The sequence below is a fragment of the Cnephaeus nilssonii genome (genome assembly GCF_951640355.1).
Source record: "Cnephaeus nilssonii genome assembly, chromosome: 10".
NCBI lineage: Eukaryota > Metazoa > Chordata > Mammalia > Chiroptera > Vespertilionidae > Cnephaeus > Cnephaeus nilssonii.
This window is the reverse complement of record NC_137081.1, coordinates 92130093-92148155: the sequence shown is the minus strand read 5'-3', so window position 1 is coordinate 92148155 and position 18063 is coordinate 92130093. Positions and strand designations below refer to the sequence as shown.

Sequence of the window (18063 nt, the reverse complement as noted above, 5' to 3'; positions counted from 1 at the left end):
ATTCAATAAAATATATATTTTTAAAAAAGATTAAAAAGAGGGAATGGAAGGAAAATCGTGGAGCCAGATGTGCACAGCATATGCTCATTACGAATAATTTTATAGTCACAGTACTCTTGCAGAGAAGGGATTTAGTCCCATGTTTACCGGTGAGGAAACAGGTTTCTGGGGATTGGGTCACTTTCCCAAAGACATAGAGCTGACAAATAGCTAGAACTGGGATTTACACTAGGTCTGACTCTGAAGCCATGTTCTCTCCACTACATCGGGATGCCTTCCGTGCATGACACAGGTCGCACCGGGCACAGTGGCCTCCGGGAGCTCAGAGCAGTGGCACTCATCTGGAGAGCTTCCTTGTATTATCAGCCCCTAGTGCGTGTCAGCAGCCAGAATAAGGCACCACCTAAGTGTGAATGAATGTTACCGTGAGGCAATAATTACAGTAGGTGGGAGTTAGGAAGGTATAAAAATATTTGAAGTTTTACAGACATGAAAGTTTTGATAAGCTTTAATAAAAACTGGGTTTCAGTTGCTAATATTATTGGTAATATAGTCCAGAAGTTCTATGTATATTTCATTAAAACAAACATTGATTCCATGCTGATTTTTATAAAATCATATAATTTTCTTCTTTGAGGTTCCACTAGTAGAGATCAAAGCTCCCCTCCCCCAGGATACATTCCGGATGAATTACATCAGGTCGCCAGGAACGGGTCCTTCACCAGCATCCACAGTGAAGGGGAGTTCATTCCAGAGAGCATGGACCAAGTAAGCAGGAGTTGGGTGTGGTTTTTCATTTTATTAAAGGGATGTGCCTAGGTCAGTGTGTGTGTGTGTGTGTGTGTGTGTGAGTGTGTGTGTGTGTGTGTGTGTGTGTGTGTGTGTGTATTACACCTCTTCTTCAATCCCATATCTTCCTTAAGTGAACAAAATAGTAAAAAGTGTAGGAAAATGCCTAATTTCCTACACTAATTTATGTGTGCCTGTGTGCATTTGTGCATAAAGGAAGTTAGGGTAAGGTGGATTATTTTATATTGCCCAGCCTGTCTAATAAAAGAGTAATATGCAAATTGATCATCATTCCAACACACAAGATGGCCAGCAGGGGAGGGTAGTTGGGAGGGACCAGGCCTGCAAGGGAGGGCAGTTGGGGGCTATCAAGCCTGCAGGGGAGGGCAGTTAGGGGCAAAAAGGCTGGCAGGGGAGCAGTTAGGCATCAATCAGGCTGGCAGGGGAGTGGTTAGGGGGTGATCAGGCTGGCAGGCAGAAGTGGTTAGGGGCAATCAGGAAGGCAGGCAGGTGAGCAGTTGGGAGCCAGCAGTCCTGGATTGTGAGAGGGATGTCCGACTGCCCGTTTAGGCCCAATCCTATCGTGATTGGGCCTAAACAGGCAGTCGGACATCCCTCGAGGGGTCCCAGATTGGAAAAGGTACAGGCTAGGCTGAGGGACACACACCCCCGTGCATGAATTTCATGCACCGGGCCTCTAGTCCATAAATAAATGACTGCATGTATTTGTAATCCTGGGGTTAATATTCAGATTTTTAAATTAATATTTGAAACATATAGTCAAAACAACAAACATTTAACTTTGTGAAGATGAGGTTTATCAACTTTCTAAAACATTTTTAAATGTTTCTAAATGCTGCCAGGCTGCTGTAGCTCAGCTGAGCATCAACCTATGAACCAGGAAGTTAGTTTGATTCCTGGTCAGGGTACAAGCCTGGGTTTCTATCTCAATCCCTGGAAAGGGGTGTGTAGGAGGCAGCCAATTGCTGATTCTCTCTCATCATCGATGTTTTTCTCCCTTCCCTTATTCTCTGAAATCAATAAAAATATATTGTTTAAAAAGGCACATGTAAAAAAAGTTACTAAGTGCTCACTCCGGCAGTATGTACCGATAAGTGACCCAGACAGAGAAGATGAGCATGTCCCCTGCTCGAGGGTGACAACGAACTCATGGGGCGCTCCATAGTTTTGTGGAATCTAATGAACAAAATAGAAAAAATGTTATGAAAAGTTTTGCAGTATTGGAATATTTCCACGGAGTTCCTTCAGTTTCCGTAACGTTGTACTGGCTGTTTCTATTGCAGTTTTCATTTTCTAATGTAGCCGTCGCGTCTTTAGTCTCATTTGAGTGGGGCCTTTGTTCAGTTTACAGTAAGAAAAATTATGTGAAATCTTTTAGCTTTTCATGATTTAGTCCATAGAGAAACAACCTTTTTCTCTCAGGATATTTTGAATTTGTAGCCTGCCTATAAGGAACATATCCATTTTAAACATTTAAAAATGAGTAGCTCTGAGGGTGACTGCTATTGGGTCTGGGGTTTCTCTTTCAGGGACTGACCGTGTTCTGAGATTGTCAAGAGGTCGCACAGCTCTCAATATGTTTGCTAAAAACCATTAAATTGTACACTTGAAATGAATGAATTTTATGTTACATGATCTATATCTCAATAAAGCTGTTTCTTAAAAAACAGTAACTTCTGGTTACATCACATCAGATGGTGGAACTCTCTGTTTTTCTAGATGCTGGACCCGTTATTTTTAAGCAGCCCTGAGAATTCTGGCTCAGGAAGTTGTCCATCACTTGATAGTCCTTTGGATGGGTAATGTTGATTGTATTTTTTGTTTTTTAACATATGTGGGTAAATATGCATACATATACATGTACATATGCAGTATGTTGAGTTATCAGTGTTTTTGTTCTACATTCAGAGGAATATAACCGATACTATTTATACATACTTATGGCAAATTAATTTTTGTATAGTGTAGACAAATCCCTTAACCTCATGGGACTCAGTATCATTATTAATTAAAACTGACACTTTATTATAATATTTTGAGTATTCCTGCTTGCCATAATAGTGTTTTGAAGTTAAATGCAAGCTTAGAATTTATGTACGTTTACTTTTAAAACTGTGTTGGCAAAACTGCTATCAGATTTTTTATTTTGGAGATTTTGTGAGTTGTTTCACCTTTTCAGAATTATGATTGTTCTGGCACCAAATTATAAATAACTTAACAGTCTTGGTAGTTGTGGCCCAGTATGTTGGTTGTGATTTAAAATGGAAATACTATTGTTTTGTGAAATAGCTGTTCAAAAATATAAGGCGGATCAAGTGAATTTTTTGTTATAAGTGCTCCCTCTCTCCTGGTCTTAATTAGGACATACAGTCAGTGTCTTTATTAAAATCTTTATCTATTTAATCTCCTCTGGGATTGCTTTGTGAAAGCAAATTATAAAAATATAACTAATATTGTAAGGGAATAGACATTTAATTTTCTGTTACCTGTGTACATGAAGCTTTTGTCTTTGCCTGCATCTACATCAAGACAGTCATTTAAAACATTTAAGAAATTCAGGGAAATAGTAATGTAAAATATATATACTTGATGAGTCAGAAATTGCCTCCTTTTTATAGATGTGGAAGCAGTCTCAGAAAGGTGCTTTCAAGGTTACAGAAGCTAGTGCAGTGACAGCTAGGATCAAACACAGGCATTCCCGAGCACGTGTTCCTAAGCACATCATCTGACCACTGAACTCCGTGGGCTCACCTTTAAAGCCACGCTTCGTGTCTGCATGTACCAAACAAGAGTTTAAGGAGAAGTTCCTCTTTTTTGAGTTATGTTAACATTTCAGAATGAGCTCCTTTATATATATATATGGTCTCCACACATAGATACAGATATTGATATTGCATATAGTTTTTTAATGTTTTATTTACATTCTCTCAATTTAATGTGACATTTTCTACTTTTAGAGACAGCTATCCAAAATCACGGATGCCTAGGGCACAGAGCTACCCAGATAATCATCAGGAATTTTCAGGTTAGATTATCCACATTCTAAATGTTTAATGTTTATGCTATTAAATAATGGTTTAGCGGGAAGGGTGAGGGGAATTGTTTTAAAAATAAAATAAAACATAAATATGTTTTTCATTATTTGAAAGAGGTACTTGGCTTTTTTAATAACATAAGTTTCTTATGTGTCTTAATAGACTATGACAACCCTATCTTTGAGAAATTTGGAAAAGGAGGAACCTACCCAAGGAGGTATCATGTTTCATATCACCATCAAGACTATAATGATGGTAAGTTGCTGGCATTCAGACCACAGAACAGTTTGTGAAAATTCTCAAAAATAATAAAAAATAAAAATTTCATATTTAAGTAATACTATTAGAAATAAACTTGTTTCTCAATCATTTAGTTTCCTGCCTAACATTTTTTAAATTGGGTCATAACTAAAATTATAATAACATCTTAGCTTTATGCCAACTTACCTCATAGTATTTATCTTTCCCTTAGAAGGAAAGGAGTAATTAAAAATATTATTCAGAAAGTTACTCCTTCATAAAATTCATACTTGCATGGCCCTTTTAAGGGAAAAAAATATTGCTATCTTTAACTTTCCAATTTTTTTTTATATTTTAAATCGTGATTAGAAATGAGACTAAATTATATTTTTTCTACTTTTTATCCCAAAGTGAGAGGTCTATGATTTTTATGAATGTGTGTATCTATGTGTTAACATAAGAATTATTTGAATTTGTATTCAGATCATGTTGGTTTTTCTCCTATTTTTCATTTCTGCGTTCACCTTTTTTCCTTGTATTTTTGTTATTCACTTTATAATTTATTGTTAACAAGGATTTTTCCTTGAACTCTTTAAAAAATACTAATTTTAGGTTTAAAACATATAATTAAATAATCATTGCTGTTTCATTTCTTAGCCTAGTCATGGGACAAATTTCTGTTCCTTACATTACAAATTTTAAAAACATTCAATTGCAGCATATTAATAAAAGTTTTAAGGTGATTCTATTTTTGTTTTGTAGGTCGTAAAACTTTTCCAAGAGCTAGAAGGACGCAGGGGACCAGCTTCCGGTCTCCTGTGAGTTTCAGTCCTACTGACCACTCCTTAAGCACTAGTAGCGGAAGCAGTATCTTTACCCCAGAGTATGATGATAGTCGAATAAGAAGAAGGGGAAGTGACATAGATAACCCTACTTTGACTGTAATGGACATCAGCCCACCTAGCCGCTGTAAGTAAGAGCCATTGGCATCATGAAATGTATAATAGAACCTGTGCAGAATTGTATAGTATTAAAAAGAATAAATATCAAGCCAGTCCTCAAGAGTGAGACCAACTTCTCAACAGAGTTGCATTTCTAAAGGTGATTGGAATGGCAGGTATAAGCATGCTATGCTGCTGAATTACTTTAGATGATTCTGTCCTCTTTCATTGGGAGAAGTGTCATCAATTAGTCATCCGTTTATTCATTTCACATTTCTGTGTTGAGTTCCTGCACTGAGGTTTCAAATACACTCTCTAAGAAGATACAGTCTCCAGAATGATATCTGGAGCAGTAATTATAGTGTAACATTCAGTCTAGATCTTACATGTGAGTAAGAATTCACCAGTAAGGAGGTGACATGTGCAGAGGCCATGGCATATTCTGAAGATGGGGAATAGTTTATTTTTGGCTGAAGGGGAGGCTATCTTACTTGGAAGAGTAGAAATAGGACTAGAATGGTAACTCAGGTCAGATTATGAAGTATTTGAACTTTATCATGTAATCTGAGCATACAAAGATGCACGCTCAAAGATTGCAGCAATATTTGCATTCTCTGAATTCCTCCCTTTTGTGCTAGCATCATCATATTTTACTTTTACATCTATGCCCTCACACTACATTTGCCTTAGACAGCTGTCTTTTAAAGGAGTAAAAAATAAGAGGAAAAAAAAGCCTTTTATATATACCTTCGGTTTATTGCTGTAGATCTTTATGTAGATCTAAGATTCTGTCAGGTATTAAATTTCTTCTGCTTGAATAACTACTTTAACCTTTCTTCTAATACAAGTCTGCTGGTAATAAGTTCTTTCAGGTTTTGTTTTTTTGAAAAAGGTCTTTGTTTCTCCTTTCTTTTTGAAAGATTTTATTTTCTGGGTGTAGAATTCTGGAGTTTTGTTTTTTTCCTTTCAGCACTTTAAAGATATTTCTTCATAGTTTTTTGGCTTTTATACTTTCTGAGGAGAAGTGTTCTGTAGTTTTTGTCTTTGTTCCTTTGCCTGTAATTTGCTTTTTTCCCCCTCTGGCTGTTTTCAAGGTTTTCTTTTGTTAGAATTAGAGTGGTGCTTTTTCCATCTTTCTACATCATAGGCAGATGGAAAACTGACTATAAATATTGCTGCAGCAAAGATGATAGTCTGTCTTATAAGCAGTGGCATCTTAGATTGAGTGAAAGATACTATTACATTTATAACCAAGAAAGAAAATAATCCCATTGCATTGGAAAAAAATGAGTATGGGATGACGAACCTTGTTTGGGTTTAGAATTCTTAGAAAATTGACTGAAGAGTCAATTTTTAAAAGATGGTGATCATGCACTGGCCTGTGTGGCTCACTTGGCTGAGTGTTGTTCTGTGCACTGAAAGGTTGTTGATTCAATTCCCAGTCAAGACACATGCCCAGGTAGCGGTGTGCAGGAGGTGGCCGATCGACATTTCTCTCTCTCTCTCCCATCCTCTCTCTCTAAAAATCAATAAAGAAAATGTTTAAAAAACCCAAAACATGATGATCATTATGAACTTGGATGACCATGATTTTCCCTCACACCCAAGCATATTCAATTAAGAATGTTACTAAATGCAACATGCTCATTTAGTCCTTAACCATTTTTGTGCAATCTAGATATTTCATTTTAAGAAAGTGTTCTTTTTTAGCACCTCGTGCTCCAATAAACTGGAGATTGGGCAAACTGCTTGGCCAGGGAGCCTTTGGCAGGGTCTACCTCTGTTATGATGTCGATACAGGAAGAGAGTTGGCGGTTAAGCAAGTTCAGTTTGACCCTGATAGACCTGAGACCAGCAAGGTAAGAATCGCTGCACAGTCGCTGCACACAGAAAACAAGTGTTTTTAATAAAATAAATGTAACACATGATAGAATGTTTATTTTTTCCTAACACAAATTATTTGCAAAATAAATCATTTATTAGATATGTTTATCTACATTGTTCTGTGGATTTTTCTCTTTTAATGCTCAGTTACATTCTGATTTAGTGTTGCTTTAGCATACTTTCAAGGACTGTTATAACAGTTATTATTTACAGACTTTAAAATATTTATTCCTTAGGATGTAAAAATTTCAGAATTAAATCACCTTGATGATCAATGAAATTCTAATTTTTTGCTTTTACTAACAATGCTGTAAAGATTTAAGAGTGAGTTCTGTCTTTCAGGAAGTAAATGCACTTGAGTGTGAAATTCAGTTGTTGAAAAATTTACTGCATGAACGAATCGTTCAATATTATGGCTGTTTGCGGGATCTCCAGGAAAAAAAACTTTCCATATTTATGGAATATATGCCAGGGGTAAGTTAGCATATCATTGAAAAGTAACATGCTTTCGGCCAGCATGGCTCAATGGTTGAGCATTGACCCAGAACCAGGATGTCATGGTTGGATTCCTGATCAGGGCATGTGTCCAGGTTGTGGGCTTGATCCCCAGTAGGGGGCGTGCAGGAGGCAGCTGATCAATGGTTCTCTCTCATCATTGATGTTTTTATCTCTCCCTCTCTCTTCCTCTTTTTGAAATCAATAAAAACATATGAAAAAAATAGACATTTTATTTAAAGATTTAGTTGAGGAACGAAAAATAATAAAACTTTGATTTATAAAATGTTATACCTAGTTAATGAAATTTTGGAATTACTTTAAATTAGTAATATAATTTTCTTTTCTTTATTTTTTTAAATTAAATTCTTTATTGTTTAAAGTATTACATATGTCTCCTTTTTCCTCCATTGACCTCTCCCCAGCCGCTCCCACCCCCCACCCCCGCACATGCCCTAAACCCCCTACTGTCTGTGCCCATTGGTCATGCTCATATGCGTGCATACACGTCCTTTGGTTGATCTCTTACCCCCACCACCACCCCTGCCTTCCCTCTGAGGTTTGACAGTCTGTTTGATGCTTCTATGACTGTTTTTGTTCATCATTTTATATTGTTCATTATATTCCACAAATGAGTGAGATCATGTGGTATTTATCTTTCTCCAACGGGCTTATTTCGCTTAGCATAATGCTCTCCAATTTTATTTTCTATCTTCATCTATCTTTTTATTTTTTAACTCATTTTTAAAAATTCTGATATATACTAAAGTAGGTTACAAGCATCATAGTCCATACTGAGATTTCTCTAAGAGCCTTAAAAATATTCATAATAGCTGGTTTGTCCAAACCAGGATCCAGTTCAGGACCACAAAGTACATTTAGCTGCTATATGCCTTACTCCTCTTTTATTTTTATTTTTTAATATGTTATTATTGATTTCAGAGAGGAAGGGACAGGGAGAGAGAGATAGAAACATCAGTGATGAGAGAGAATCATTGATTGGCTGCCTCCTGCACACCCCACACTGGGATCAAGCCTGCAACCTGGGCAAGTGCCCTGACCAGGAATCAAACCGAGACCTCCTGGTTCATAGGTCGACACTCAACCCCTGAGCCACAGCAGCCGGGCGCGCCTCTTTTACTCTAGAGCAGTCTTTATGTGACAGATTTGATAGGCTATTTTTCTGTTGACAGTCTCATCTCATATGGCATTGTATAATTTGTTCCTTTATCCCCTTATTTTTTATAAACTCCAGGTTAGATCTAAAGTCTAAGTTAGATTCAAATTTAACATTTTTTATTAGAATGTGCCATAGATCATGCTGTGTACTTTATGTTGCATCCCATTAGGAGATACAGTTTTTGGTTGTTTCATCGTTAGTGATGCTAAGATTGATGGCTAGATTAGGGTGCTCGATACCCTGATTCTTCCATTGTCAAGTTTTGTTTTTTTCCTGAAGACCAGAAAGTAATGAGCTAGAGCAGTGACACACAATTCCTTTTCAGCCATCACCTAATGTTTATAACACAGTTTGGTATTAATCGTCTCAGTAAATAATTTCATTAGGAGCTGCAAAATGTGATTTGCAAAACTCTGTCATCCCTCTGTGTTATTTTTATAATATGTACTAATAGAATACATTCTAATACTAATGATTTTAAAGATGGTATGTTAACATTCCATCTTTAAAAATAAATGCAATCTGGCCAGTGTTGCTCAGTGATTGGTTGAGCATCAATCGGCCTATCAACTAGCAGGTCATGGTTTGATTCCTGGCCTGGGCACATGCCTGGGTTGGGGACTCAATCCCCAGTAGGGGGCATGCAAGAGGCAGCCAATCAATGATTCTCTTCATTGATGTTTCTATCTCTCTCCCTCTCCCTTCCTCTCTGAAATAAAAATATATCTATATTTTAAAAATACATGCATTCTTGTAATTTAATAAGCCGTATGTGATAGAAAAAAAGGATTGGTTTATGGATCTTGAAGGGAATAGTTTGTTAGAATTATATGTAGAATGTACAAGGTTGCAGGGTAAGGTTATGGGTCATAAAAAGGACCAGCATCTGATAGTAATGGTCCTCACCATCCTCAGTCTCACAAGGGCAACAGCAAACCTTACTTTGTTTCTGTTATCCTGAATTATGGGTTGTTTATAGTGATTCTGCTTTTACTCATTATTGCTACTTTTAATTTTCAGATATTCTGTTGGCAATGTAAATTAGTTTTTAAAAAACCCATTTGGAAAACAAATTGGTGGGATGTATTAAAGGCCATAAAAATGTTGAAGCCTTTTGACCTGGTAATCTCACAGAAATTTATTCTACAGAAGTAATCCAAAAGAAGGAAAAAGCTGCATATATTTATTTTATTATATAGTATTATCTGTGATGGGGAAAATGGAAATTCATTGCCCATGGTGGAAGTAAATTATGATGGCATTGTCCAAGAAAATAATGTTAAAAATTAAAATTGTGGCAAAGTTGAAGGAAGTACTTACATAAAGAAAGAAAAAAAGAATATAAAGTGCTTTTAAATAATGATTATGATATTTTAAAAGTATCTGTATTTGGACAAGGACAGAGAAACTTAGGAAAATGAAAAATTTGTTATATTGGGATTGGGATTTGTCTTTTTATTTTCATTACTGTTTGTGCAATAAATATTTAAATTAAGTTAGAAAATAATTATGAGTAACAGTGAATAGAGACTCAGATTGTTGAAGATAAGATTAATTAAAATGATTAATTGGTTAAAACTGATTTATATCCCAAATGGAGATGGATAATCTTTATATAGTTAGCAATCTTTGGATAAACCAGGACTCTTCAGGAAGAGGTGTTAGATCACGTTTCTCATTACCTACACTTGGTTTTGTAAAAGCAGCTATCTCGTCAAAGTATAGATTTCAATTCCTTGAATTTGAAAAGCTCATTACCAAATTAGTTATAGTTAATTGACAATCTGAATGAATTGTAAATATGATAAGCCCATGGCATCAGCGGATTGGACATACGGTCCATGTTCCTAGACTTTCCTGAATCTCCAAGTTTGTGAATGATGCTGTATAATTTCTCTCAGTAAATTAAGTGTGCTGGATTCAAGATTTGCCAAAATTGTCAGCACGGCACCCCATTCCTTAGTGTATCTAGAACTACTTTCAGACTAGAACTATAACTTCCTTTATTTTCAGTACCTGAACTAGCAGTCGTTTTTATCTCTGTTAATTTTACATACACACATGCAATTTTTAGCTAGCACAGTGCTTCCCAACCCATTCCAATTGTTCCTACTGAAGAAGGTGACGTTTTATGGTGCACGAAGGTAAAACAGCTACACCATGGATCGTTAGTGCTGTAGGCACTAGTAAATCTTAAGAGAGAAGACCTGTCCCTCGGGAAGCATTTTCTTTCCATCTTTTGAAGTGTTTGTTATTCATCGGATTCGCACATTGGAACCAGTAGGGCAGCTGTTGTAAACTTCAAGTGTCTGTCTCACCTCAGACTGAGCATTCTCAGAGATGGCACCTCGTCCTGCCTTAAAAACACTTAGGAAAATTTGAAATTCCTCTTTAGTATATTTTCTCATGTTTTGAATTAGCATGTTGAGTATATAAAGGAAAAACTTAAATTTCATGTGTTCTGATTTTCTGATCATACCCATTCTTTCTCCTGAGAAATAAATTGGCAAATATCAATAAAACGCTTCTAAATAAAATAATAATAATAAAACGCTTCTAAAAGCAGAAAGAAAGAAACACATAATTAAGTGGGACCTATATAGAAGAACAAATAGGAAAAGCAAAAATATATTCTGGGCAAAACGATATGAAAGTACAAGAGAATTTTTAGAAACACAGTTGCAAGGAATATGAGATAGTTAGAACCAAGATAGTGATACAGACAAGGATCAAGAACCGCTGTAAAGGCTTCCTTTAGTGGTGATGCATGCTCTTCCACAGCTCTTGTCAGGGAACATATAATTGAGTTGTATGTAAATGAGATGGCATATGCGCTCTTACTGAGAATTCCCGTGCTTTCCCACTCAGCTAGGATTCTTTAAAAAATAAAGATGTAATATAGTGGTTCATTTCAAAGAAAACCATAGTTTTCTTTTGTTTTCATTTAGGGTTCAATTAAGGACCAATTAAAAGCATATGGAGCTCTTACTGAGAATGTAACTAGGAAGTACACCCGTCAGATTCTGGAAGGCATCCACTATTTGCATAGTAATATGATTGTTCATAGAGACATCAAAGGTAAGGAATGAGGCCTTTTCATTTGAAATACACAGTTTTTGTGTGTGTGAATAAAAAGAGTAATATGCTTAAGAAATTCAACATCTAAACCAATACATCTGCCTTTAAAATAATGTAGGACTCAGTCATATTGCGGAAGTTCTGATGTCCAGTGTCTAGTGGTAGAGTGGATTCTGCTACAGAACGCTGAGCCAGACCATCGCACCAGAAGGAAGCGTACGAGAGAAGGAAGTGGCTCATGACGGGAAGAGATAGGAGCTTGCTTTCATTTCAAGATCTGTCCGCGTAGGCAGGCCTCAGGTGTCAAGGACAGCTGACAACTTAAAGAACCACACTGGGGGTTATTCTTTTAGGAATGATCTCTATTCAAGCCCGTTTCTCTTTAGTACTCATAATGAGACGAGGTACAGGGACAGGGGAGCTACCCCAGACGGGCTTGCCAGGAGTGATGAACCACACTAGTCAGATGAATCTGGAAACAAGCTGACTTACAATCATGATAGGGCAAATACATGGAGAGGAGGAACGTCAAGTGTAAGTTAGAGATGCAATATGATCACACGTTTGTAAAATGAAAGTATTGCCTAGAAGAAAAATGTTCATATGATTAACAGTGGTCACTTCCAAATGGCAGGATGAATGAATGATAATTGTTTTCTTTGACACAGTTTTTACTTTTTCTGTGTTTCCCAAATTTTATGATGAGAAATTTTTAAATTGTGAGGGAAAAAGAAAGATAGTTGATGACTTTTAAACTTAGGCCTGTGAGTTCATAATGAACCCTAGGATAAAAACTAACTGATTACCGAAACCGGTTTGGCTCAGTGGATAGAGCGTCGGCCTGCGGACTGAAGGGTCCCAGGTTCGATTCTGGTCAAGGGCATGGACCTTGGTTGCGGGCACATCCCCAGTAGGGGGTGTGCAAGAGGCAGCTGATCGATGTTTCTCTCTCATTGATGTTTCTGACTCTCTATCCCTCTCTCTTCCTCTCTGTAAAAAATCAATAAAATATATTAAAAAAAGAAAAAACTAACTGATCATTATTGCTAGGGAACCAACTCATTATTTCATAACAGGGTCCCTTTATTCTGCCTTTCTTTTACTGACTGTGCCATTGAGGACCACATAGTGGGTAAAAGAAAACTTGTCTTTATAGCACTATTTTGGCTAATAAATGAAGAAGGAATTATGGAATAGTGCCATTTTACAACCACTGATGAATTAATAGGTATAAGCATTAAACATTAACAGGTGCTGACATCTAAAACATAGACAGTTGAGCCCTAACCGGTTTGGCTTAGTGGATAGAGCATCGGCCCACGGACTTAAGGGTCCCAGGTTCGATTCCAGTCAAGGGCATGTACCTTGGTTGCAGGCACATCCCCAGTGGGGGGTGTGCAGGAGGCAGCTGATAGATGTTTCTCTTCCATTGATGTTTCTAACTCTCTATCCCTCTCCCTTCCTCTCTGTAAAAAATCAATAAAAATATATTTTTAAAAAATAAAACATAGACAGTTGAGCATGACATACTTCCTATCTTTAAATTACATCATCATATCTATGAAGTAGTTTTGCAAAAAAAAAAAATAATAATAATCTGAGTCTATAGATTCAGCTACCAAATTGTAGAATTGTAGAACATGCATGTCAGCAAACGGACATGGCAAATAGGATGCCTTGGGACGGAGTCAGCAGACCTAGACACTAGAAAAGCCACGGGCAGACAACTCAGGTCCCTCCTAACGTGCAGGGAAAATATCACAGGGACTTTCAGATCAGGGGAGGCTTAAAATATGAGGCATTGAGTCTCAATGTATGGGCCTGATTTGGATTCTGATTTTTTTTTAATGTAAAAACCACTGAGTATATATTTAACATTGTTAAGGAGTTACTGTCCATCCTGTTCAGTGTAATAAGAGCCATTATCTTTGCAAGCTAATGAACTATCGATCAGGAAGTCTGCATTTGTTTCAAATGATATGCGAGGGGGATGGGGAGAGGCTGGGGCATGGATAGATATACTATTCTGCCTGCTTTTGTATATGTGTGAAAATCTCCTTCATAGTTTTCTTTTAAGGTGTCCAAAATAAGTTTTGAAAACTTAGGAGTCTATATTGGGAACCTGGTTACACGTTTTTCACTCAGCCCTTTGTGTGGATGGGCATTGATTCACCATGGGTGATTACTCCCCAGCGTTAGCTCTGCCTGTCTGTGATCCGCCTGGCACTGTTCCTTCCCTGCTTGTAGCCAGTAAAATCTGACTTGTTTGTTGTCCTTCCCTGGTTAAATATTTGAGAGATAGTGGCTTTTTTTGACAGAGTCCTCTCTGCATGGTGACCAGGGAGATGTTGAACAGGGTGGACAGTGCTGTTCCGCAGGACAACTGGTGTGTGCCTCCCTCAGACCTGCGGCTCGCTGGGAGGGCATCCGGTATGGGCAGAGCTGCGGAGAGCCACCCCCACCAGGCTGGGGGTTCTGGGAGAACAGAGACAAGTACGGAAGCTCACAGTGGGAAGCTCCCGTCTATAGTGTAGCTTTTCTCCACTACTCACTCTCCTTAGAGGCCATTAAAAAAAAAAAAAGGAAGAAGAAGAAAAGGATTTTTAAAAATATGAAATACTAGAGGTCTGGTGCACGGATTGGTGCACTGGTGGGGTCCCTTGGCCTGGCCTGCGGGGATCAGTGGACCTCCACACTGCTGCAGCCCAGCCTTACCTGCCAGCTCATTGGGCTCCAGCCCACTGTCCATGTAGGTCTCGCACAGCACGAAGCAGTGCGGGAAGCAGCAGGGGCCGGGGAGGAGCCCGAGCCTAGGCTGGGCACCACACCACTCCTCATCCTGGCCCCGCTGTGCCTGTGCCACTGCCCCTCAGTCGTACAGGGGAGTGTCCGCAGGAGAGGCTCGCGGCCGCAGCTGCGCTTGCCAGTTGTGAGCCTGGCGTCTGGTGCCCATCTGTCAGCTGAGTGGTGCTCCTGCTGTGGGAGCACACTGACCACCAGGTGGCAGCTCCTGTGGTGAGCATCTGCCCCCTGGTGGTCAGTGTGTGTCATAGTGACCGGCTGGTCGCCTGATCACTTAGGCTTTTATATATAGAGATAGATGGTTAAGCCTAGGCCAGTGTGGTTCAGTTCAGTGAGCATCGGTTGTCCCATGCACCAAAAGATTGCCAGTTTGATTCCCAGTTGGGGCACACACCCAGTTGCGGGTTTGATCACCAGTTGGGGTGTATACAGGAGACAACTGATCAATGTTTCTCTCTCCCTCCTTCTCTCTCTCAAATCAATAAAAAGAAAATACTTAAAAGACCTTTTATCATTTCCCCTCCACTTAAAAAAATATGTAGTTATGGTTAAAGGAGACTTAAAAAATAACAAAGTCACCCTGGCCACTGTGGCTCTGTTGGTTGTTGTCCAGTGCACCAAAGTGTTGCTGGTTCAATTCCTGATCAGGGCATATGCCCGGGTTGCAGGTTCGGGGGGCAAGCAGGAGGCAGCCAATCCGTGTTCTGCTCTCATATCAATGTTTCTCTTTCTCCCTCTCCCTTCCTCATTCAAAATCAATAAAAATATTTTTAAAAAATAATGAAGTTTCAAAATTAGATAGGTTAAAATAAATTGCTTATTTAAAAACTGGTAGTTTATAGGAAAAGCTAAAAATGAGAATAGAAATAATTTACATAAGACAGAAACAAGACTTGTAATTCCAGAAGAAAAGATTGAGTTTTAAAATGGTAAATAAAGGGGAAATAGAGAATAAAAACATAAATGAACCTAGCCCCTGGGTCTTGGTTTCTGATACCATTAAAAGTGACTAGGGCCCAGCCGGTGTGGCTCAATGGTTGAGCATCGACCTATGAATCAGGAAGTCACAGTGTGATTCCTGGTCAGGGTACATGCCCAGGTTGTGAGCTCGATCCCCAGTGTGTGGGGTGTGCAGGAGGCATCTGATCGATGATTCTCTCTCACTGATGTTTCTCTTTCTCCCTCTCCCTTCCTCTCTGAAATCAATAAAAATATATTTTAAAAAATGAAAGTAACTAGGGCTCTTTGGAGAGAGGGCTGATTCTAGGACTTGAGCATCTAATAGTGCCCAAAAGTAAGAAGATACTAAAAACCAACCCCACACCAAAAACAGGAACGCTGCGATGGGTTATGACCAAGGGACACGGGAGCCAATAGAAAGTTCCCACTGGCCGAAGCTGGAACACTGAGCAACGAGAACGTCACGTTAGTTATAACCCAAAGGAAAAGACACAGCCTGTGTTCACACTGATACCAACAAATGGGCGAAGAAGCCAGGGGGGGAGGAGACAAGCTCCTGTGCAGAATGATCCCCAGTAACTCCCGTCTCCGCTCGCCTGCTGTGCGCGCCCTCGCAGGGACACTGTGGCGAGGGAAAGGGGCACTTCACCGTAGAGACTTCCACAACCTCAAGCCAGTTTATAATAAGTTTATTATAAAAATAAATGAAACCTAAAAACAGAAAGCTGGAAGCTTGCTTAGAAGAGATTTAACATGTAGAAATTGAGAAGTAACATTAATATAAAGCAAAACCCAATATTTAGAGAAACTATATAAGATAACTAATATTAAGTTATAGCAGGAGAGGAAAGTGCTGGAAGTTTTGATGATGGGCATTCCTCCTCAGGGAAATGAGCTTTAGCCGCAGCCTCTTGCTTTAGGACAGAGACACTGGCCCAGAGCCTGCTGTGCTGCCCCTCCCTCTCTGCCCTCCCCTTCCCTTCGCTGCCCCTCCCTCCCCTCCCCCCCCCCCCCCCCCGCACCCACTTTGCCTTTCCGGGGCGTCACGCACACCCTGCTGCTAAATCTTCAGTGTGTGAGTGAACCCTTCTGGGCACTGCCCGTGACTGGCAGTGCAAGCGGCAGTTTGGAGACAGATTGAAGAGTCTGCTGCATTTAATTCTCTGCTGTTGTCCTTTTATACATTACAAACTGCCAATAGAAAGAATGAAATGAGGATGTTTTGTATTTTTAGGCGCAAATATTCTGCGAGATTCAACAGGCAACGTTAAGCTAGGAGATTTTGGGGCCAGCAAACGGCTTCAAACAATCTGCCTTTCGGGGACAGGAATGAAGTCTGTGACGGGCACGCCCTACTGGATGAGCCCCGAGGTGATCAGCGGGGAAGGCTACGGCCGGAAAGCGGACATCTGGTAGGTCTGCTGTGGGGCTGCGCGGCCTGCCTTCTCCGCGGGGTGGCAGTGTCTGCGCCAAGTCTGAAACCTTCGCACTTTTGAAATAGGATGTCAGGGTTACAGGGTGAATGTTTTAATTTGCCTCATTGAAGCTTAATCATTGACTAAATACAGAGAGCTCCTGGGCCTGTCTTCCATTCTTTACGCAGGGTTTTATTTTAAGCAACTTCAGCACTAGAAAACTACTTTTCATTTCCCTAAGAACTTTAGAAGTAATTAATTTTTACTGTTAGTCTCTTATAATTCAGCTATTCTTAAAGTAATTCTTTGTGCTTAACCATTTGAGTCAGTCCTTAAATTGTGGTTTATTTTCATTGATTTTTATCTTTAAACTACTAGAGGCCCGGTGCACGAAATTCGTGCGGGGGATGGCTTGTCCCTCAGCCCAGCCTGCACCCTCTTCAATATGGGACTCTTCGAGGGATGTCTGACTGCCCGTTTAGGCCTGATCTGGTCTGGTCCCTCTCACAATCCAGGACTGCTGGCTCCCAACCCCTCGCCTGCCTGCCTGCCTGATTGCCCCTAACCGCTTCTGCCTGCCAGCCTGATCACCCCCTAACCACTCCCCTGCCAGCCTGATTGACACCTAACTGCTCCCCTGCCAGCCCGATTGCCCCTAACTGCCCTCCCCTGCTGGCCTGGTCAACCCTAACTGCCCTCCCCTACCGGCTTGGTCGCCCCCAACTGCCCTCCCCTGCAGGCCTGGGTCCCTCCCAACAGTCCTTCCCTGCTGACTCAGTCATCCCTAACCCCTCCCTTGCCAGCCTGGTTGCCCCTAACTGCCCTCCCCTGCCAGCCTGGTCACCCCCAACTGCCCTCCCCTGCAGGCCCGATTGCTCCTAGCTGTCCTCCCCTGCTGGCCCAGTCATCCCTAACTGCCCTCCCCTGCAGGCCTGGTTCCCTCCAACTGCCCTCCCCTGCTGGCCTGATTGCCCACAACTGCCCTCCCCTGCTGGCCATCTTGTGGCAGCCATCTTGTGTCCACATGGGGGCAGCTATCTGACCACATGGGGAGGCCATCTTGTGTGTTGGAGTGATGGTCAATTTGCATATTACTTCTATTACATAGGATGTTATATATAGTTACAACCTTTTAATGAAATTAAACTTGAAATCAAGTCACACTTAATGTATATTCACTCCTGTTTCTCATTTTGTAGTAACTTTCTTTATGATGATATTGT

The 18063-nt window shown here is 39.8% G+C and overlaps 1 protein-coding gene across 2 annotated transcripts in view; it reads left to right on the top strand.

The window, feature by feature from the left end:
- The window catches only part of MAP3K2 (mitogen-activated protein kinase kinase kinase 2), a 105436-nt gene that overhangs the window by 81883 nt on the left and 5490 nt on the right, over positions 1-18063 (top strand). For both annotated transcript variants that reach the window (XM_079781783.1, XM_079781784.1), the window contains 9 exons: positions 638-768; positions 2530-2609; positions 3768-3835; positions 4008-4100; positions 4848-5054; positions 6737-6885; positions 7253-7384; positions 11534-11663; positions 16660-16837. In XM_079781783.1, the coding sequence (XP_079637909.1) occupies positions 638-768; positions 2530-2609; positions 3768-3835; positions 4008-4100; positions 4848-5054; positions 6737-6885; positions 7253-7384; positions 11534-11663; positions 16660-16837 (1168 nt within the window). The remainder of the gene's footprint in view (positions 1-637; positions 769-2529; positions 2610-3767; positions 3836-4007; positions 4101-4847; positions 5055-6736; positions 6886-7252; positions 7385-11533; positions 11664-16659; positions 16838-18063) is intronic.